We start from the raw sequence: 24,108 nt of genomic DNA on the forward strand, positions 1-24,108 counted from the left end.
ATTTGATTGAATTGGGTACCACAGAGATATACAGTAAGTGGTGTACATGATTGTACACTCCCATCTGTCTGTATCTATTGGTTGTTTCTTGACTTATACATAAGTTGTAAGCTGTTTGTGAGTAAGGACCATCTTTTTGTTCTGTTTGTACAGTGCCTAGCACAATGGGATGCTGTTCCATGACTAGGGCTCTAAGTGCCACTGTAATACAGAGGAGGAGGCAAGCCCAATAACTGAAGAGTATTTTCCGTGCATGCTTTCACCATCATGATTCAGAAATTGCAGATATATTATCAGAAATCTCTACATGGGCTCTGAATCTGTGGAACGTGCTTTTCAGTATTATTTATAATTCTTTGTTCGTATCAGTATTTACAAGTCAGCTCCTGTTAATTTCTATTGCTATACTGCAAGGTGCTTTCAAACATTTGTGTGTGAAACATTTTATATGTTCAATGCTCTTTGCTTTTGTGGAGTTGTATTCATTTTTAACTCTGTTACAGAATGAGACCAGGAAACATCTGATATCCAGCTCTCTCTACGGGATGTGGCCATCAGTGTTCCCTTAAATACACAAAGGTTAGCCTTCATGGGTATGTCTACACAGCATCTTGTACTGAGTGGAGAGTAAGCCTCTCAGTGCTGGTCAACAGGACCACAACTTCAAAGCACTCGCTATACAGCTATTTTTAGAACATTAGTGCAAGCCATGCTAACCCAAGTTGGTTGAGCCGAGCAGGGCAACTTGCTCCAAAATCCTGTGTAAACATACCCTGAGAGGTAACCAATGCAGACAGCCATTCAAATGTGGTAAAAAAAAAAGGAGAGATTGATTGTTTGCCAACTGTTGCACAAGGAATGTTGACAACCCCCAAATTCTATTTGACAAAGGAAATAAGACTTGGTGAGATGCACAAAGAATTGATGTTGATAAAATCAACTTCATGCACTAAGCTAGGCAGGTAAAATGCAGAAATAAAAGTAAGATGAAAGAGACATTTCAAGATTTGTATTTTAGACCTTAGGGAAAATGAGAAGAAACTCAGTGTCTGAACTGGAAATTGCATGTACAGACATCAGAGTAAATTACAGTTAAAATAATTGATCACAGATTATTTTCATCTTCTCCTCAAGCTATTGCAATGTTTGATTAGGATTAAACCATTATATGGTATGTTTCACAGGTAGGAACAGAAAATGGAAACACCTCTTAAACTAATTTTGCACTAATGAAGATCCTGTTAGCAGTTGTATTCTAGTGACTAAAATCATGTAGGTTTTCAAAAAAAATACTCTAAAAAATTAGTTAATTAACAGGTGCAATCCTGTTCTCCCACCATGCTCTGTACTTTAAACTTCTGTTGCATTTATTTTCCTTACATAATTCTTTTACTCTCCCATATGCAGCCAAAATTAAGAAGCATAAATCAGGAGATCTGTGTTAGTATTTCAGATTCTTTACAGATGCTGCAATTGTCTTTGAAGGCCCCAAAGCAAGGAAGCATGTGTTTTTCTTTAAGTATCTGAGTAGCCCCACCGAGTTCAATTAGTTCAATGGGCCTACTCATGGGCTAGATGTCTCAGCCCTTAGAGGACTATTCAGCAGAGAAAGACCACCTTCCTCTTACTCCCAACTGGCCCTGCTCAGATTGTGACTATTGCTGCAGTGTGTGTGTGTGTGTGGGGGAAGTACCCACAGGATCAGTGCCTGATTCTCCTCACTACAAACAAGATGGAAGAGAAGGACTGGGAATAGTAAGAGCCCTGGTTCCACCTGTTTATGTGCTGGGAACACAGGCAGGAATAAGCTACTCCCTGAAAAGGGCTGAAGAAACTTACTGGTTCCCAATTGAGCAAGGGAAGAACTGAAACTGTCACAATTAGTTCTCTGCTTCTGGAGGAGCACACCTTGAGTCACAATTTATGTTGTGCTCCCCCCTTGTTCTGGAGGCTGGTGATTTGCTGCCACCCTATTCCAAGAGCAAATTATAATACCTCTCTCCTTAACTATGTAGACTAAACTGCAGTGCCCAGCTCATGGGACGAATAAGTAGGAGCTGTGCACCTGACCTATACTTTAATGCTTGTACCCGATGTCCAGAACGCATACAGGGGTGTATGCTGGACACTTACTCCATGTTCAAATTTAGCCACTTAGTGTACTCTATATAAAGAGGTTAAATACGTTAGTATGAAAAAACAAACAGCTATAATGTATATTTAGCTACAAAGAGAATGAAAAAGCATATTAAATAAAATATTTATAACAGAGAATGTTGTCAGGGAAGGAAATTGTTCACAGTTCATAAATTAGAATCAATAACTCATTTACTTGGAACTAAAATTTGACTTAATAAGGATACCTCTGTGTTGCTCCAGGTTTAGCACTTAGGTGGTTTATACTGTCTTGTTTTGGAATGCAAGACTCCAGGGTCCTTGTTCTTCACAAATTTTGGAAACATGGAAGTGAATTGGACAGAATGGACAGAAACAGAGAGATGGTCACATGCAGTGAAGATGGAGACATGCAGTCAAAATATATAAACCAACAGCATTCTAAGTACTGACTGAACTGCATTTCTGATGTCCCCTTTTTTCGTATGTTTAAAGGGGATATTGTCAAAATCTGTGGAACCACGGTAAGTACAAAAGTAAAACATCAGTGACTGAAAAATGTAAAATCTATATTGAACTACCACACTGTAGCTCACCAAATCCCATTTTCCTTATTGAGAATAAATCTAAATTTTGTTAATTAGAATAATAGATAAATGCTTCTTCCTCAATCCAAATGAAAATTCAGATAGTATTTGAAAAATAATATTTTGGTATTAAGTACTGGCAAGTTATCTTGATTAAAATCAAGTAAATTCTATTTGCATTTAAGGAAACTTTCCTAAATATCCATACTAAAATTACCAGATGTTTTGCTGGTTTGATAAATAACTGCTCAATAATCACATGAAGGCAGCAAACTGACCCAGCAAGAATATTTTAAAAAAATTATTGTAATGATGGTCAAAATATGTCTCTTGTAATTTCCATACTATTTTTATTTTATGCTTAAACTCTTTTAACATCTTTACAATTTATCCAGAGCTCACAATTTGACTTAAATATAACTTCTGTCAGTTTTCACATGCAGGCTGTACAAAAGAGAATTTTTTTCCAGACTCGATGTGTAGGTCTAGGTTTTTTCCAGGTACCAAACTCGGTTATACAGAATTAATAAGATATCTACTAATGCTTTATAGTAGAACTTCAGCCTTTCAGCTATAATGTTAAATTAAGATGTTCATCTTTGACCCCTGAATAATGGCCAGACTGACTGAAAAATTATGTGGTTATTACTACTTGTCACTATATAATGAAAAGTGCAAGATTCGCTATAGGGCCGTATAACTTTAGAAGACACAGTTGAGTAATTTTCATAGTTTTAAATGTTTATTTTTTATTCTTCATTATTTTCAGACCCCTCTAAGAAACTGGAAAAAAAATGTCCCCTACTCAGTTTGGATCTGATTCTAGAAACTCAGACATGAGCAAGTTTGCTCATGCTAGTAGCCTCACTGATTACGATGTGTGACTATAACACAGCATCAGCTGGTCTGTGAATGGGTTGGATCACCGCGCAAACCTCCTTGAGGTGGGGTGTGGCATGGGCAGCTCTCTCTCCACTGCTGCGGTGGTCTGCCTCTTTCTGTGACTTGGCCCTCCAGCCAGGTCCCTTCAAAGTCTCTCCCCTTTCAGAATAGTCCATAAACAAAAACCAAGGGGAACTAATGCAAATCAACAGAGTTAGTAAAAGAGAGAGTGGGAAGTGCCTCCCCCTCATGGTGTATTAGAATCAGGCCTTCTCTTCTCTCAGAGAGAGACCTTTGGACAGTTATTTTCAGGGAAGTTCCTGCCTTCCCCGGGCCTTCCCTCAGGAACTGAGGGTTGAAGGTCTGTTTTCTTCCCTGGCTTGCCCACATGTAAACTGTTCTGCTTCCCTTTTAACTCCTCTTCCAGCCTGGGCAGGTGTTGTGGGATGGAGCCAGCTGAGCCCAGAGGAGCTCCTTAACCCCTTGTTGTCTAGTGCAGGGTTTCAAAAAATACTGACTTACTGAATCTACCCTGAATGTAAGGTGCCAACATGTAAAGTGGAGTGGACTTTGGGCAGAAGGAATTGTGATCGAACATAAGAGGTCTCTGCAAAGAAATCTTAAGAACAGACAAACTTGTCAAGAAAGATAAGGCTGAGATTTTACATTTTTGCTATTTGAACTACCAATATTGTAAAATCCCAGAAAGGGGCATGTTTGGATTCTGGTTAGAGTAAAGTGAGAACTGCACTTGCATACAGTGAATTATACTGACTGCAACTGGACTACTTGCATGAGAAAATTTATTTACATGCATGTGTGTTTCCAGGATCTGGCCATGTGTCGTTCTCCATTTAGCAAGCATCGAACATTCATATAAAGACTAATCATCAGTCATGATTTGAACACTGTTGGAAGAATAATGGATGATCCTAAACTTTGTTCTGTGCTTGCAATCTCCCACTGAAGTCAACAAGAGTCATACTGAGCAGAATGCATCATAGAAGCAGGCCGTTTGTCCATTAAATGACATTGCAGACTCATTGGGAGAACATAAATCTTTGCTTTGTGAAATGGGTGCTGTATTTAAAAAGAGCTTTCATCAGTGGAGTGGCAGATATTAAAAAACAACAAGAAATAGAATAAAATCTTACATGTCCATAAACAAGGCCTTCTCTAGAAAAATCTATTTCACCCATTGGAGTGATGTCTTATTATGATGCCTTATTATTTTGCACAAATGAGTTATGAAATACTTCTTTAAGAAAACATAGGATTAGAGACTGAGTGAACCTTTGTGTCAAATTGTTGATTTTTTTTCTTCACCTGACATAGAGACATCTGGCTGCATGGTGGAGTCTCTCTTCCTAATTTTAGCCTCCCCCACAGTAGCATTTCCAGCAGCCTGCGCCCACCTAAGAAACTTTGACGGCATGGATGAAACTCCTGCCATTTACTATTTGTCAAGAGCACAGAACAATTCATGCTCAACTAAGGCCTCTGGCCCATACCAAAGTAGGGCAGAGAACACAACACTTTAGATGTTCCCTTGACTGCCCCTTCTATTCCTGGGAAAAATTCCTTCACTATGTATAAGGACCTGAAAGCTAGAGAAGCCTGTAAATTAACTGGACGTGATCACTTAAAACCTACTCCATCCTGTTTCCACAGCAAGTTGACTGAAGGAAGTTGGGATGGTCAAGAACTCTCACATTCTTAAACTTACTTTCAGTGTAAAACAGTGAGTTAAGTGCTTTGAAGAAGGGCCTCCATAACAAAAGGAACAATAAGTCCCAGAGGTACAAGCTGGGCAGTTGTGTAGTGAAGAATTCTTGTTTTTGCCCAACCTTCCCAACAATTCAATGTGAGGTCGGCATAGTGTAATGATTGGCACCACAAGCAGGATTGCCCAGTATTCCATTTATACATACTGTGCCTGACCCTTTAATTCTTGCCTAGGTGAAGATAAGCTTCCACCTCTTCATTTCTTGCCTTCCAGGAAGTGGATGATATCACAAAGGCCACATCCCAGGCTAGAAAGTAAAGGTTGACACTGGTCCCTCCTACTTCTATAGAACTTAACTGTATGTTTTCACAAGTGGACGTTAGTTTGGAAATAAGAGTTTTACAACCTGATTTATTTAAAGTAAAATATTTTACTTAACTTCTGGGGAAAAACATATCTATATGTTAATGTTTTAAAAAAATGGGGGAGGATTTTTTTGCTCATATCTTGCTGAAGAAAATTATAACATAGCAAATACAGATATAGTTAACATGTTTCTGATGTATGCAGTGTAGTCATAGCCATGTTAGTTCCAGGATATTAGACACAAGGTGGCTAAGGTAATATCTTTTACTGAACCAATTTCTTTTGGTGAGAGAGACAAGATTTCGAGATACGGGGAGCTCTTCTTCAGACCAGACCTGAAGAACTCTGTATGATTGAAAACCTTGTTTCTTTCACTCATAGAAATTGGTCCAATACAAGATATGACCCATCTTATCTCTCTGTTTCTGATGTTGTTTGTCTTTATTCCCTATCAGATTTTTGAAAGCATCTTAGCTTGTTTTATACGGATGCAACTAATTACAAATCAGCAATTAATTGAGGTGCCCATTCTAGTATATAGGCAGATTATTCAAATTTTGGAAGTGAGGATTCTGTGTCCCCGAAACCTGAAGTCATCTTAAAGTGTAGTTCAGTGCCAGGTTAAACTATAACCTATATGAGAAATGCAAGTCCTTATCAGGTCATTAGTTTCTTTCAAAAGACAAGGTATTCATTTTAAGGAAACTTTCAAAGGATATTTTAAAAAATTGCGGTTCTGGCCTTTGTTTTTTGTGGATTTATTTATTAATTTAGCTTTGCTTTGCTTCTTTATAATTTATAAAGGAGTGTGAAAGCTTTTAAAAGTATTTTCTGTATTTCTACCTTAAACTATATCAAGAATGTCAAGTTTGTTTTTTCCTGGTTTTGTTGAAAGACTTCTAGAAGGTCTCAGGGAGGCTTACTGAGAGCTTTCACACGTTAACTGAAAGGGATAAGAATGTTGAAATTTAACAAAGGCTTCTTTTAGCCAAAATGTTAGTTAGCCATTGAAGTTAAATATATAGTGTCAATAAAAGTAAACAGTCTGAATAAAAGTCCCTTCTATTGTCAATTGCTCAACTTTCACTCACTTGGCTCCTCTTATCACTTGTGATAGATATCACCATTTCCCTAGTTCAGCTATAACCATAAAATCTTGAAGCTTAGACAGGACCTGAATTTCTAATGTGAAAAACAAACAAGGTGGAAAAAATGTTGAGGTCGTCTTTATAACATATCATAAAAAAGCAAAAAAGGAAAACAAACATGATTTTTTAACATTTTTGAGTCAATATTTAAAATGAAAAGTAATCTATTTATTCATTTCTCTAAATATACTATGAAGTAATTTTTCTGCTATGACATATCAATCATTTCCAGAACAACAAAAATCTTTCTAAAATGCTTGCTGAAATCTTTTATCCTAAATGAGTATTAAAAAAATGCAATGTTGCTAATATCAGAGTTAAATGATCAAAGATAAGAAATCACACATTCATAAGTTATGTTTCAAAAATCATTTATACAGCATAGCTCTTACTGTTCCAGTTCTCTGCATATCTTGAGCACAGATTGCAAATTGGTCCAATTCTGGGATCTACACAAATGGAGTCTGACATGACAGCTGTCAAATTCAATTTACTTGTGAAGTCAGGGTCTGAAAAGCTAGTAAAGTAACCCACTGTGTCACTCACAGCCTCCCCTCAACCATGAGTTGTTATTTTGACAAGCCTTCACAAAAGCATACCAAAGAAAGGCAAAGGCCAGTACTGAACGATACTAGTTAATATACAGAATTGCTTGTAAAACAGATTTTTAAGGGCAATAATTAGTACAAAATGTAAGAGAATTCCAACTGTATAAATGTAATTTGGCTTTGGTTTCCTCTTTTACATTATACACAAAATGAACTGAATAGAAAAGAAAAAGAAATAAAAAGAATACCGGCTTATTTAAAATGTTAGCTTTAACTATTTCACTGTTGATCATTCTAGCAGAAATATACAGTTGCCTTGGGATTGTGGCTCAACTACATGAGCAGAGTATCAGCATACTCAGTCCCACTCCTTTGCATCAAAAGTCTCCTGCTTAATGGGGAAGGGAGTGTGGTGTATTTAAAAATTGAATAACTCTTGGGAACAGATCAGGAAATGGGTTTCAGTTACAAGAAACTAGTCAAGTACCCCAAGGTTCATCTACCCCTAATTACTGAATAAACATATTTTTATCCCAAATAAGGAATTTAAACCACTTTAAATTCTTAGGGCCAAATTCAGAGGTGATGAGTAGGCTGTGTAAATTGGACTCCTCAGCTACTTGTTGGACATCCACACTCTACTGGATGTGTAAAAGAGCCTAAGTTGCTGTAACTTCTGTCTGTCATGGAGACAGAAGAAAGAGTAAATGAGCAGCATCTGAGTAGCAAAAAGCATATGGCATTAATGCATGTCTTTTTCTGCACCTCAGCCAGGAAATCACACCTACTAGACATAAATGAAAAGAAACAAAAATGTTTCTTCTGTTTCTTACAATGTCTATAGAAAGACACTTATATCAAACTGAGAATTAAATTACAATTTTTTTATGATTTAAAAGCTTTTACCATAATAGATTTCCTCTTATGCAGACAATTTAATGTAATACACTTATTATAACAAAGATATAAAAACAGATGATGGGAGTACACTCTATGGTTAGAATGTTGAAGTCCTCAGGCAAAAGTCCCAATGACAACAAGAATAAAGATGATTAAGTAAGGATTGTAGTATTAGGGTGAAATGCTGGCTCCACTGAAGTCAGTGGCAAAACTACCATTGACGTTAATGGGGTCAGGATTTCTCCCAGGGGCCCTACACATGATGGGTCTGATCCACCAAAGTCAATGAGAGACTTTTCATGGACTTCAAAGGGCTATTATAGTGAAAGGAAAGAGTTGCTCAAAAATGCCCATCGTTTAGAAAGTGTAACCTTTTGTAACCTTTATCTTGAAATGCTACCAATTAATATTAAGTTGCTAAAGATAAGGGTGTAATAAACCCCAACTTAGTTTTCAGGTAGTTTTCAGGCTATAGAAAATTCTGTAATTACAGAAAATTTGTTTAGTAGAGGACCATTGGGCAACACTTTAAATAATATAAGCAGACTTTATTCAGAAGGAAAATGATTAGGTAAGCAAACAGGAATGCAATTACTACTTACACAATACTACAATTATACATATGTTCAAAGATAAAATAGTGTATATCAGTAGGTAATTAGTCCGCTGACAACAGCATGAAGTACAAACTTATAATCCTGAAACCTAACAGTTAATTGGCCTTCCCCTGCAATTTTTTCAATCTATTATAATATTAAGTAACATTAAACTACCCTTTACCATAATTATATTCCACCATTTCCTTATTGGCTCCTTACCTTACACATTATTTAAATTCATTTCTGCATGAATATCCTTCCCATACTGTCAATATAGATAGCATTTTAATACAACATTCAGAAATTCTCAAAACACTTATTAAAAACCTTGCTCAAACCAGTTATAACCAAAACATCACAGCAACGTAACCCTAGATCACGTCCTTGCTAAATTCAAATTTCCTGTCTTGCTGTCTCCAACTTATCTCCAACTTTCTCACACTAGCAACTCCAACTTTTCATAGTCCTCTACACTAACTTAGACCCTAACTTCTACTTAATTCTTGACCTAAACCATCCACTAGGTTACATAAATATGGACTATGTGTACTAATTGTACCATCTTTGCTGATAATGTCCTTTTGAAAGTATCAAAATACAAAAACAGAGATCACATTGGACCCAGTACTACAGTCAATGAAATGTTTAGGTATGCAGTGACTGCAAAATAGAGCCAGTTTTAGAATAAAAAAACTTCATGTGATAATTTAAATTTTAATACTATTGCACACAGAAATGGAATCCAGGTATAACTATAGGCCAGTTAGTGTTCCCACTAAAGTTGGTGGCAATATTTCCAAGACCAGGCAAAACAGACTATGGCATAAATGTAGGTGCTCCTAAGCAGAAAGAGAATACCAGCACTACAGAAACTGTAATGTTACTTGTATACTGTACTTATGAGAGTTAAACCTCATAAGAGCTGCACAAACATTTTTTTAAAATTAAGGATGAGAGGATTTACTATAACACATCAGGGTTTAAAGGGCAGAAATTAAATCTTGCTCCTGCGTTACATTCAAAGTGCTGAATTAATATCTGCTTTGATTTAAAAAGTGGATCTAGTGGAAGAAATGACAACATATGAGAAGAATGTCACTATTACAAATACAATAAGGCATCAAAACTGATTTGGATAAGAAAACCAGAGCAAGAAACAAAACAATGGAAGGTGTTTACATTCATCACAATTGGCAAATCAGCATATAAAGTGGATCCAAAGCACTGGCATTATTGGTCAAAACCTACCTTGTAGGGAAAACCTGCCCCCTGAAGATAACCGTAATTTATGAATTTCATAACCATGCCAATTATTATATATACCACAGAGCCCCTCTCTGTGTGTGTATCTGATTTTTTTTCCTCATATGCATTTTGCAGAGAAAGAAATACTACTGAGGTAAAAAAAAAAAAAAAAGATGAAATAGGCTCCCTGACAGATATTAATATATTATAAAGCACCGGTGGGGGGGAGGGGGGGAACTACCTTTACAGAAATAGGGAAAAAAAAGAATAAAGAGTCCATTAATATGACAGTTTTCATATCAGATTAGACATCTTGATTTCAGAAACTATCCCTTGGATTGTTCATGCAATCAGAAGATTTGACTGGGGCACATTCCTAGGTGCTTCATAATAATTCAACAAAATGCAGAGATGAACTTTGAGCTGACACTTTACTTTGGTTTCATCATAGTTAAAGTTTTAAAGATCTTTTTAAAACTGTTATACTTCTCTCAGAGTGCAAGATGCAGTAAGCCACTTTTCAGTTAGGAGGAGTTGGCTAGTACCTGTCATCCTCCGGAGATGCATGCTGGATATGAATCCTGGGACTAGTAGGTCGTCTCCTCTCTAGGGAGGGGGACCATCTACCCCTGTTTGCCCATTCAATAAAACAGGAAAAAAATATTTAGTGAGTGAAAAAATTAAAATAGGTATGGGAATTGAGACTGGAAAAGTACCCCAAAAAGTAATGAAATTGATTGTTTTCAAATAATAATTCTTTGTTTCTAATTTTTTTTTAAATTTGGATACACTATTCTTATGGCTGTTTGTTATGGTATATTTTCTATATAGCAGTACACTATACAAACAATTACAATGAGTGTGCAAGTTTGCACAACTTAGAATGATTTAAATAATTTTCATGGCATATACAGTATTTCAAACATCCTCAAATGCTAGAAAGTTTAAAAACCTATTATTCATATAAGAAGTTGGAATTATAAACTAAAAGAACTTTTCAGGTGTTGATTGGCTGTTATTTTCCTCTTTCGTTTTTCCAAAGGTTTATTCCCCCATTAACTCTGCACTGAATAAAATTTTTCCATTAAGAAAAGTGGTTTTAAATTACAAAGAGACCCTTAAGGGAATTAAAGCATCATGTTATACTGCTAACTGCAGAATGTGGGGCATAAAGTGATCTGTTTTCCTAGAGCTCATCCTATGTCACTATCTGCTTTATTCATCACCCTTATTCAATCTGCAATAGAAGGGCTCTGTGCAGTCCAAAATTTTCTTTGGGGTTGCCAACACACAGAAGCTATGAAAGTTTTTTGGGTTATGCAGCAACGGAGGATATTACATATTCCAAAAGTGGTCATGCTTCCTTGGTGACAAACACGTGATTTTACTCTTTACATTACATGCCCATCAAAGACTATTTATTTTCTAGGAGCAGAGCCTGTGACACCATCCATTCCAGGTTCTTTTGTTGCTGAGCACTGTTGGAGACAGACAGACAAAATTTTTTTAAAAGGCAGGATCAGTCACTATTGACTTCTGAGTTTAATTCCCTTATACAGCTGAGATAGGTAGAAGAGATGAGATTCATCAAATTGAAGTTAACTTGTCCAAAAAGATAAGGCTGACACTTGGGAGCAAGAAGCTCTCACAAATCTTGCTAAGTATAATTAATATTTTAAGAAGTTTAATATATTAAACTATTATTGTTGAGTCTAAGGTTAAATAAATGATACCTTTATTTAATAGTCAAGCTAATAATCTTATATTTATAGTAAATATTGTAAAATGTGTATGTTAGTGATTAATTAGTATATATTTGCGTGCCTTGACTAGTGAAAATTTATAAAATTTCTTCTATATTTTAAAAAAATGTGCAATCCAAGTTTTATTAGTTTATGCCAGTCTCTTTTGATTGATTTTATAAATTAAAGAAAAAAATCTTTAATCAGTGAGGGTGGGTGGGATGGGGAACATTCCTATTTTAGTAGTTTTTTTCTTTCAAATGCTCATTTGATTTAGAACAACAGAATCGCTTGGTCACAATGGGAAGATAATATAGTATAAACCTAACACTGCTTAGTTTTGAAAATACAGGCAAGAAATCATTTAAAATATATATATATATATATTTATGTTAGCAGAGTAATATTTTACATGAACTATTCACTTTCTGAGGCAACCTTCCAGTCCATATATTAAGAAACAGTGTTTCACTTACAGAACATGCAAATAACAAAAGTTTCAGGGAGATTTAGCGTCACTTCACATTTAGGTAGCTCTTTTAAAAGATTCCAAAGAGAATAGGTTGTTAGTAGTTAATTACTTTTTCTCTCCAAAGCAAGGGTTAAAGAAAATGTTAATGCATCAGTGCACTCAGTCAAAGCCCTTAATATGCTGATATCCTCTACAAATATGACATTGCATTTTTATAGAACATTACTAATTTTGGTCATCATGCATTATGAACTTTGAGAGCATGCTCTCTTTCCATAAATTTCAATGGCACTTAACTTTATATACCGGGGTGGCCAAACTGGCTCGTGAACCACATGCGGCTCTTTTACAGTTAGAGAGTGGCTCACAGAGCTCCCCAGACCCCCAACATTCTCCATCTACCAGACTGGTTGTGGGAGACATTGGGATCTCTGCCTTGCAGTGGGATGGTGTGGTAGGGGCTTCTGCCCAGTGGGGAGGGGAGCCTTGGGGCTTTCGCCCCGTTCCCCATCAGGTGCCTCTCATGGGGCTGAAGCCCCGAGCCCTGACCCCTGGCAGGTGCGCCCCAGCTCTTGAACATCTGAGGATTGTCATATGTGGCTCGGAGGACCAGTATGTTTGGCCATCCCTGTTATATATTGTACAAAGCATGTGCAACATTACAATGCAGACAAACATGCAACAATGTACTCTTCTACACTGCTTGAAAGAGAGGAAAAAAACAACATAGTGCATACCTACTATTAACAACTGCTATACTGTTACATAATTAATTCAAATACAAATAGTCACATTCAAACAACAACTCTAAAAAAACATGCAGTATAAACACACTTACTTTCCTGATGCTAGAGGGTGTTTTGTTTTATTAATGCTTTTATAAAAACATGAAAATATGGTGATCCTGGAGCAGAATAGGGCCGATTAAGTCAAGAACAAATGATAGCTCCAATTTTTTTAAATATCTATTCATGGGAATTTCATCAAATATCTACATCCTAGGATTTCAGAAGGTCATGGAGACTGATAAAGGCACCAGAGTTTACCATCTCAAAAATCTCAATCAAGTCATGATTCCAGAGCAGCCAATATTATTACGTTTTCTATATGAACACAGAAAAGCCGGCTGTAAGATATACATACAGAGTGTTCTAGTTAATTCAATCATTTTGATTTGTTCCTCAATTTTATTTGCTAAGACCAGCATTAAATAATCACTTAAGGCCAAAACCTACAAACATTACTAATAGAACTATGACTGGTATTAAGGCTTTGCAGGACTGGGCTCCTATAGTGTCAATAAAAACTGTCACCAGGTATTACTGCATAGCTATCATTGGCCATAACATTACCAATTAATAATCAATAAAATATTTCTTACTGACCTATATGAACATTAGTGTCTTCTCAGTGTAGTACAATGTGTTGGGTGGTGAGGCTCTGATTCAGGAAAGCACACCTGAGCATGTGCTCTAAGGTGTGCTTAGATGCTTTCCTAAATTGGAGCCACAGATACCACAGTGTCTGGCAACAGAAATCTATAGATAGAAATAAGATGGCCCATTAAAAATCAAAGCAAAATCAGAATTCAGCATGACAGAGTGAAAAAAACAGGGCCAGTAGGCAGATCAACAATGACAAAAGTAGACTAAAACAAAGGGCTTGTCTATATAGTGAGATAATGTGGACTACGGGAGTGGGATTTTAAAAGCACCCTAGTGTGCTTTACATTAATTGGTCCATGTAGACTTTGCTAGTATGCACCAAAGGTTCCATAGTGTGCTCGAACATAGTACTGTTTCAAACAGCACGATGTTAAAGTGCACTAGGAAATTTTAGTGCACACCAGCACGGTCTATACAGACCAATAAATGCACAGCATAGAGTCATAGAAGTGTAGAACTGGAAGGGACCTCAATAGGTCATCTAGTCAAGTCCCCTGCACTCAAGGCAGGACTAAGTAATAGTCGGACCATTCCTGACATGTCCGGGCACTTTGGATATCACTCCCCTGTAGATATTACACTACTGTATAGATAAGGCCTCAGGGGTGGTGACACTGGAGCATTTTAATCTATGTTTCAGGGTGTTACTGTCTGGTATATAAATTCCTATGTGTCTTGCAGGTCTCATAGAAACTTCAATCACTCAGGTATTTTAATCAATATGAATACTAATAGTCAAAATAAGTGAAATGCACTGAGTATTTGAGCACATGTATTAACAAATAAGTGCTGAAGTCTTCAGGCATATTCTATAGCACACTGTGCCACTGAGAGCTGTGGATAGCATTTTGGCTCTACAGCCAGGCTATTCACATGTAGCAAAAATTTAACTCAAGTCTACACTATAAAAGGTTTGCCACTATAGCTATACTAGCAAACCCTCTTAGTGTAGACACAGCTTATACAAGCCAAAAAGTGCTTTCTGCCGGAAATGTTTTATCGGTTTCCTGAGCAACAGCCCTTTTATGAAGTTATGGTATAACTGCATCTATGGAAGGACTTTTACCAGTACAGAAGTGTTTAAAAAAAAATCATCACACCTCTAAGTGACAGCACTATACTGGCAGAAGTTTCTAGTATAGGCGAGGCCTAATCACAGAATCCATATTTTTCAGTTAGGCAGGTTCTGCCTTTAGTTACCTACCGTGGAGGAGCAAATGCTGAAGAAACCTTCAGCATTATTCTTACTATATTTATTTATACATATTTATCTATGATATATTGTGTAGTACATTCACTAGCCCAGAGTTTTTAAAGAGGGAGCTAACTTGGCTTTGGAACATGGCTAGGTAATCTGCTCTATTCACATCTGCAGTTAGGCTCAATGGCTTGGTTTCATACACTGATACCCAAACTAATTCCTTTCCCTGCCCTACTCCTACGGTTCACTGGCATTGTGTTTTAAACAGTCTTCCTTATTGTTTCCCAGTAGGACCCTTCCCAAATAATTTTAAATTGTGTAGTTCTTGTCTGTCAACTATGAAAAAGTTTACCCTTGTACCACTCAAATTGTTTAAATGAAGTTGCAGTGAACTGCAATGTATATTTCAACATTTTCTGCCATTATTAACACAGCACAGCAATTTATTTAAGCAGACTTAGGAACAAGGAAGCTTTCTGGGCATGTCCTGTAAAGTCCTGATTGCCATCTGTACTGACCCATTGCCATATAAAGTAACAGAGGAAGGCATGCAGTGATGCCTTTAATGAGAAAACTGGGCAGAAAGCCAGTGCCAGCATTCCACCTGACAGTGTTCAAATGGAGTTAGGTTAAGATTAAATTATACAGATGCAGCACACTCATAGAGCAACCAAGGTGCAATATATGAAGAGCTTAACTTCACTGTATGCAACCTTGCAAATGTATGTTGAAAAAAAGTTTTCAAAAACAAGAATAATAAACTCTCCAACGGCACAGTACAGTACAATCTCATGATTGTACAGTAAGGCTAGGCCACTGCATGTTATAGTCTATATTCTATTGTTAAGGAACTAAAAATGTGTGACGTAGCATTTCAGGTGACAAGTATAATACTGCACAGAGTTTAAAGATCAATACTATTTCCAATAAAAAATTAATGTGCAAACAAAGTGCTTTATTGTCAGTACACTAAACACAGCCCATATCACCTGGTTCAAAAGGCAAGTGCAGACACTTTTAACTTCATATTTCACACTTCATTTACTTTATATTTTCTGGGACAAAAGGGAGCCCAAACACAATTTATAATTCCTGTGAAGGAAATCTGGAATACCACTGTAGGAATTCCTTATTTACACTTCTTCATAAAAGGAGAAGGTACTTCAGAAACAGTGACATGATGGTCACAAACCAACCATGATTCAATATATGGAGTAATTGGTATCTGCTGAATAAAATCTTATAAATAAATTCTAGAAAAAATCCACCAAAGCAAATAAGAAAAAAGTTCAACATATGGCTCTGGATTAAGTATAATATAGCTAACGGATTGTTAATCTCTTGGATGAAGAGTGGACAGCTACATTAAATAATGAGGTCTGAAAACCCTGGAAAAATCACACCCCCAAATCGAAAGCATTGCTTTTGTGTTATTTTAAATTCAACGTTTGCATCTTGCTCTCAAAATTGGACGGGCATGTGAAAAACAAATGCCATCTGGGTCTGATTAAAAGAGCTGTATCTCATCAGTGTGTCGATGGAGTTACAGCCCAAGTCATCTTATTATTTTCCACAAAGGAATCATACTGTTTGAACTCTGTGGCATCTCACACAAGAGATCCCATAGGACAGAAACAACTACCCACAACCATCTTATGGGACTTCTAATAAAGCTAGAAACAGAATGAATCCAGAGTGATTGATATATACTCTAGCTAGGGACCACAGGGAATTCAACTAAACCTACTGTTCAGTGGTATTACAGATTGCTGATAGACCTCAAAGGATCAACATGGACACTGTTCACTAAGAGGAGATCATCACCCAGTGTTGTAATTTCTATTCCATACCTAGGCTGAAAACCTGATGGGCAAGAATCATAGAAGATTAGGGTTGGAAGAGACCTCAGGAGGTCATGTATTTGAACCCCCTGCTCAAAATATATCTCAACTATATCATCGCAGCCAGGGCTTTGTCAAGCTTGGCCTTAAAAACTTCCAAGGATGGAGATTCCACACCTCCCTAAGTAATCCATTCCAGTGCTTCACCACCCACCTAGTGAAATAGTTTTTCCTAATATCCACCCTAGACCTCCCCCACTTCAACTTGAGACCATTGCTTCTTGTTCTGCCATCTGTCACCCCTGAGAACAGTCTAGCTCCATCCTCTTTGGAACCCCCATTCAGGCTGTTGAAGGCTGCTATCAAATCCCCCCTGACTCTTCTCTTCTGCAGACTAAATAAGCCCAGTTCCCTCAGCCTCTCCTCGTAAGTCATGTGCCCCAGCCCCCTAATCATTTTCATTGCCCTCCACTGGACTCTCTCCAATTTGTCCACATCCTTTCTGTAGTGGGGGGGCCCAAAACTGGATGCAATACTCCAGAAGTATCCTCACCAGTGCCAAATAGAGGGGAATAATCACTTCCCTCGATCTGTTGGCAATGCTCCTTCTAATGCAACCCAATACACTGTTTGCCTTCTCGGCAACAAAGGCACATTGTTGACTCATATCCAGCTTCTCGTCCACTGTAACCTCCAGGTCATTTTCTGCAGAACTGCTGCTTAGCCAGTCGGTCCCCAGCTTGTAGCAGTGCATGGGATTCTTCTATCCTAAGAGCAGGACTCTTCACTTGTCCTTGTTGAACCACATAAGATTTCTTTTGGCCCGCTCTTCCAATTTGTCTAGGTCACTCTGGACCCTATCCCTACCCTCCAGTGTATCTACCTCTCCCCCCAATCTTAGTGTCATCCACAAACTTGCTGAGGATGTAATCCATCCCATCATCCAGATCATTAATGAAGATGTTGAACAAAGCTGGCCCCAGGACAGACCTCTGGGGCACTCTGCTTGATCCTAGCCGCCAACTAGACATTGAGCCGTTGATCACTACCCATTGAACCCGACAATCTAGCCAGCTTTCTATCCACCTTATTGTCCATTCATCCAATCCATACTTTTTTAACTTGCTGGCAAGAATACTGTGGGAGACCCTATCAAAAGCTTTCCTAAAGTCAAGATATATCATGTCCACTGCTTTCCCCATATCCACAGAGCCAGTTATCTCATCATAGAAGGCAATCAGGGTGGTCAGGCATGACTTGCCCTTGGTGAATTCATGTTGACTTTTCCTGATCTCTGCCCTCCAAGTGCTTCAAAATGGACCTGCTTGAGGACCTGCTCCATGATTTTTCCAGGGACTGAGGTGAAGCTCACCAGTCTGTAGTTCCCTGGATTCTCCTTCTTCCCTTTTTTAAAGATGGGCACTATATTTGCCTTCTCCCCCTCCATTTGCCATGAGTTTTCAAAGATAATGGCCAATGGCTCTGCAATCACAACTCCCTCAGCACTCTCAGATGCATTAGTTCCGGACCCATGGACTTGTGCATGTCCAGCTTTTCTACATAGTCCTTAACCTGCTCTTTTACCACTGAAGACAGAGGCAAAAAAACCATTGGGTACTTCAGCTTTTTCTACATCATCTGTCACTAGGTTGCCTCCCTCATTCAGTAAGGGTTCCCTGACCCTCTTCTTTTTGCTAACATACCTGTAAAAACCCTTCTTGTTACCCTTCACATCCCTTGCTAGCTCCAATTGTGCTTTGGCCTTCCAGATTACACCCCTGCATGCTCGAGCAATATTTTTATACTCCTCCCTAATCATCTGTCCAAGTTTCCACTTCTTGTAAGCTTCACTTTTGTGTTTAAGCTCACTGAAGATTTGTTTGTTAAGCCAAGCTGGTCACCTGCCATATTTGCTATTCTTTCTGCACATCGGGATGGTTTGTTTCTGTGCCCACAATAAAGCTTCTTTAAAATATAGCCAGCTCTCCTGGACTCCTTTCCCCCTCATATTAGCCTCCCAGCGGACCCTGCCCATCATGGAAATATGAGGCTTCTACATAGCTCCAAATTCGGTTTAATTTTCAGCTAAGATTTTTCCCCCATAATTAGATGTTTTAACGGTTACCAGTTATTGTTCCCTAAATTTTCAAAACGATGTACAGTGTTTTAGTGGCATGATTTCCCTTGAAATTAATACAGCAAACCACAAGTCCTACTTTGAAAATGTAACTATTTTTTGCAATATTTTTGTTGCTAAAAACACACAAAAAGTTTACATTAGTATCCTAGGCCTTAGTTATGGATTGCTTGTTACTCCTCTCATCACTTTACAACAACAAAAATGATAATTTCAATAACCAATTTTTCTGGACTGATTGATGAGCAAATTCACATTATTATCCTGCATATTACTTGAGTCTTTACAACATGGTGTAAAATCCTACTTCTAGGGAAGCCAATGGGAGTTTTACTGTTGATGTCAGTGGGGTCAGGATTTCACTCTATAAAAACAAGAATTCTTAGACAAAAATACTGCAAACATTCAAAAATTCCCTGTTAAGACATACTCACATCTAATTACAAAATCTGTCCATAGTATTTGGTTTCCCTGTGACTTTGAACTCCACTAGCTTTAAAGGTGAAAGTTCAGAAAGCATCCATTAAATGTTTCTGTTCAATATAACAAGTGCAAGTATATTTCATTTAAATTGCTGAAAATGTTGCTAAATGTATGTACACTAAATACTGTTCTATACAGTGCAAAAATAATTAAATTGTTTTGCTTTACAATTTAAACAAACAGCAATAGATATGGCAGATTAGATTAAGAAAATGTAGTTGGTTGGTTGGTTCGTGGAAATTAATGTATATACTGTTATACAAATTACAATTTTGATTTGAAAAATAAGAGTTTGATCTCACAATTTGCATCCTAATTCATATAATTTGTAAATGTTATGTCACCATCTCATTTGCAATCTGCAGAATGGGCAAGCAATAAAAGTAATACATTTTAGCAGATAAGGAAGATTAACAATCAAGTGGTGCTCCTTCACCTCACTTAACACTGCAGTGTTATTATCAGCATACTGAGGACTTTTGTAAACAATAACATCAGCTTGAACTAAAAATAGGGAAAGAAGAAGCCAGAAGCAATTATAAACTGCAACACACAATTTGCATGGCATATATGAATATAGGGGCAAAAATGTCTACAAATACCAAAGCATATATGAATGTACAGACATGTAGAAGACTCATATGGAGAAACAAACAAAACTGACAAAGTTCACCAGCACAGATGAGAAGAAATTCATAAGTCTTTACTTTATACCTTTCTCGTTCTGGTGAATGCAAACTAGTATCTGGTCTCAAGCAGTTGGTACTAGCACTCCTAGCCCTGTCAAGGGAGGGCTGTAGTTCACTAGTGCCAGTGCATTGCATCCAATGGTAGAAGAGAAAGAAAAAGAAAACAAAGAAAGGAACACAATGTTAGATATTAAATAATAAAATAATGTTCTTTTTACATAAAAATGTGGTATCACAATGATTTAATTAATAAAGATGTAAAAGAGCTGACTAGATGACAATGCAAATATTTGTTTAAAAAATGAAACCAAACGAAAGATTATGTTTGAACTTGTTTGCATAAAAAAATCTCAAGTATCTAAGACCATAAAATGAAACTAAACAATATATATTTATGAGAAAGTGGAACGGGAATTACTAAAACAATACATCTAAATATTTATTACTAGTAACAACTGCTATACCAACACAAAAGGACAGGATACAGTATATCTCAAATGAAAGTACTTTAGAGTGAAGCTAATTTACTTTAGAAAACCATATTACATTCTAAACAGGAAGGGGCACTTCTACTCAGTTCTTACCTAACCAATAGTTCATCTGTAAATCTCGGTATTTCTGCATTATGGCAATCACAAAGGAGCGAAATATCCTGTCTAATCACTGATTTGGTTTTAGCACATGCAGGCAGAGTTGAGCTTTATAAATTAAAATGATTTAAAATAAAAATTAAATTTAATTTCACATGTAATCAAAACCATTCACAAAAAAAGAAATGAGGAAAAGAAAACTGTAATACTACTTAACTCCAGTACTGACATTTCAGTAGAGTTTAATGATACAAGAATTCTAGATAATACAGAGGTTGCAGGTGTTTATGACACTTACGTAAGAATTAATTTTAGATAGTTGAATCTAGTTATATTTATAAATATATGTTTTTATCTGTTAAAGTTTTCTAGAAAGTACCACTATATTATTATAATGTGTATGTTTGTTTAAATAACTTAAATGAATACTTACTTACCTGTAAATATTCCAGTGAGTACCATTCTCTAGTAAAGGCATCTTGGGTGGTAATGTTTTATAGTGCCTAACAGAATTTCTTGAATGTGGCAGAACAGAAGAAAACAAAAACAAAAACAAAGCATGCCAGAAATGGAAATATAGGTAAAGGTAGAACAATGTTAACTAGAATGAAGACTATGTAATGTGCATAATATTATAGCAAGTTTGAACTCCTATATGCATAGATTTCTCAATGTATCCTTTTCTCCATTCAACCAACATGTAATTTCAGGACCAGATCTCCTAAGCATGCAAACTCAGTAAACCTACTCACATAAGTAAATTTAGAGTAACATAAGAGGTCTGAATTTTCCTCTGGAACTAAAATACCCCTTGGAATCTTTTCAATTTTTGATTAAAAGGAAAAAGCTGTTGTAAAACATGAAGTTGGTATTTACCTTGCTATTTTTATGCTAGCTATTTTTATGTCACTATTACTTTATTTTAATCTACCTTGTGTGATTTAATGATCCCTTCTAGTTATCTATATGATAAATTAAAAGCCTTCACTTCTATATACAATATCACAAACTAAACCACAGTTGTATTAGTATTCAAAAATGTCATGAGTTAAAGTCTTTTAGAGGTGGTATACTAGGGCCCAGGTTCACAATGGGACTTTAGGCATTGCTATGCTGAGTACTATGGCGCCTAACTTTCAGGTGCCTAGAAAGTCACTTGTATTCACAATGCCTGAATTAGGCACCTAAGTTCCCTATATGGGGAGAGATAGGACCCTAAGCATAAGATTCACAAAAGGCAGCAAAGTAGGCCAGGGGCTGTCTAAACTAATCAATGAGATGGTGATGAGAGGGTGTGTCCTGAGCCCTGCCTCTCGTCAGGTGTCTAAGGTGTTTCTTGCAATAAATGCCACCAGCGGTGGTGATGCCACTGCTTACTTTTAGCCCAGAGGTTAGAACACTTTGTTGGGATGTAGGAGACCCCAGGTTCAATACCTCCATGTTTGATGAGGAGAAAGGATTTAAAACAGAGGACCTCCCATTGCTCAGAAGGTTGCCCAAACCACTGGGTTTAGGGATATTCTGATGTGTGGCTCCTTCAGTCTCCACTGTTGATGCTGTCCCACTTTAGATAAATAATTAGAGAGTTATTGGAGTAGGGGGGCTGGATCCTAAGTCTTCTACCTCCCAAGTGAAAGCCCTAAACACTAGTCATAGAGTTGTTCTCACATACACTCTCTTTCTCTGGCCCAATGACTATTTAAGTATTTAATCCAATGTGGAACAGCTTCAAGAGGAAAGATGGAGGGAGTCACATATAAGAATATCCCATAGCTCAGTGGCTAAGCCAACATCACCTGAGGTTGGGCAAGGAGACATCATGTTCAAATCCTTTCTCCCAATCAAGCAGAAGGGGGAAATTAAACCCAGGTCTCCCACCTCCCAGGTGATCATTCTAACTACTGGGCTAAAAGTTATGAAATAGAGACCAGCTCTCTTCCTTCCCCCCCGCCCCCGCTCCACCAGGAATTTGAAAGGGCCCTGATCTAGTTAGCAAGCTCAGAGCTTGCCTACCAAAATCGAGCCTCACAGGTGAGATAGGCAGGAGAACACCTATCTTCCCGTTGGTGGATCATGCTGGGGCTTAAGGCATCTGGATGTCTAGAATGATGCACCAGTGCGCATTCTCAGAGGCAGAAACATAGATGCCTAGGCACCTTTCATAACAAAAATGTAGGTGCCAATGAGTTTAGACACCTACAAGATTAGGTGGCAACTGAGGGGGGTTTAAGAATGCCAGTGGCACCTAAATGTCCTTTTGTGAATCTGTACATAGATCACATTAAGTTAAACAGCATTAATAATGGTGAGCTAATTTTAAAAACTATAGGAATTGGTTTATCCATTACCAAGGTACAGCACCTCTGTGGTGTTAATGTATATCCACACTGATCTGGAAGTGTAATTTCCAGCTTGAGGAGACATACCCACGTTAGCTCTGATCGAGCTAGCATGCTAAAAACAGAAGTGTAGCCACAGTGTGAAGAGAGGCTAGCCAACCCAAGTGCAGGTAAATCCTCCTGCTGCTCACATCACTGAGGCCACACTTCTATTCTGATTGAGGTAGCATACATATGTCTTCTCAAGCTAGGAATTACACCTCCAGTTTGAAGCATAGGCATACCTTTGGATGAGAACCGTTTACATCATAAACCAAGGCCACAGTACATAACATTTTAGAACTCGGAGTGTGGACTACCCTATCCAAATGCAACTCCAGAAGAAATGTAAAGGAAGAATGTGACTACTCACATTGAAATCTGTCCCACATAATGCAGTTAACTGGAATTAAAACCTAAACTTTTATAGAGTGTCCACGCATTCCACCAAGGTAGGGCTTGGGTGGGACAGGCAGGAGAATATGCACCCTGGAGGTCCTTGCCACCTCCAGGTGTGATTCCTCTCAATAGCATTCCTTGACTCCACATGGGATTTAGAGCTGAGTGCATCTCTATCCCTGTATCTGAACACTTCCATATGTGAGGGATTCTGAATCTGAATCCTGCTTTTAAAGCTCGGACCATCTCTAATTAATGTCACATACACACTGTACTCTAAACTAAAACTATCAATAATAATAAATACAATGCAATACAATAAGATGTCTAGAAGATAAAAATTTATTACTACAGCCCTATGCCCATAGCATGCCTAAATTGTATAGTCACATCAATGTAAATGAGTGTGCAGAAAAAATGCCAAACAACATAGATGCCCAACAACTTGTTGAGTGGGCATATGAGACAATGGCATCTAAGCCATTAGTCTTTTTTGGACTCTGAATTTAATAGGAGTTGAGTCATGCCCCATAAGTCTTATAACTCATTTTAGCAACCAATCTATTATTATACTATTATACTTCTATGGCTGTGTGGTGGGCTAGTTTCCATGCA

The 24,108-nt window shown here is 37.4% G+C and overlaps 1 protein-coding gene across 50 annotated transcripts in view; it reads right to left on the reverse strand.

The window, feature by feature from the left end:
- The window catches only part of RIMS1 (regulating synaptic membrane exocytosis 1), a 528,602-nt gene that overhangs the window by 151,231 nt on the left and 353,263 nt on the right, over window positions 1–24,108 (reverse strand). For 18 of the 50 annotated variants that reach the window (XM_050950594.1, XM_050950581.1, XM_050950571.1 and 15 more), the window contains one exon: window positions 20,152–20,241. The exons of 10 other annotated variants lie outside the window; for them this stretch is intronic. In XM_050950594.1, the coding sequence (XP_050806551.1) occupies window positions 20,152–20,241 (90 nt within the window). Of the gene's footprint in view, window positions 1–2,363; window positions 2,442–10,661; window positions 10,746–20,151; window positions 20,242–20,710; window positions 20,825–21,153; window positions 21,232–24,108 lie in introns of all 50 variants that reach the window. 22 more of the 50 variants (XM_050950547.1, XM_050950548.1, XM_050950546.1 and 19 more) reach the window with 8 other exon arrangements.

Source organism: Gopherus flavomarginatus, chromosome 4 (genome assembly GCF_025201925.1).
Source record: "Gopherus flavomarginatus isolate rGopFla2 chromosome 4, rGopFla2.mat.asm, whole genome shotgun sequence".
Taxonomy (NCBI): domain Eukaryota; kingdom Metazoa; phylum Chordata; order Testudines; family Testudinidae; genus Gopherus; species Gopherus flavomarginatus.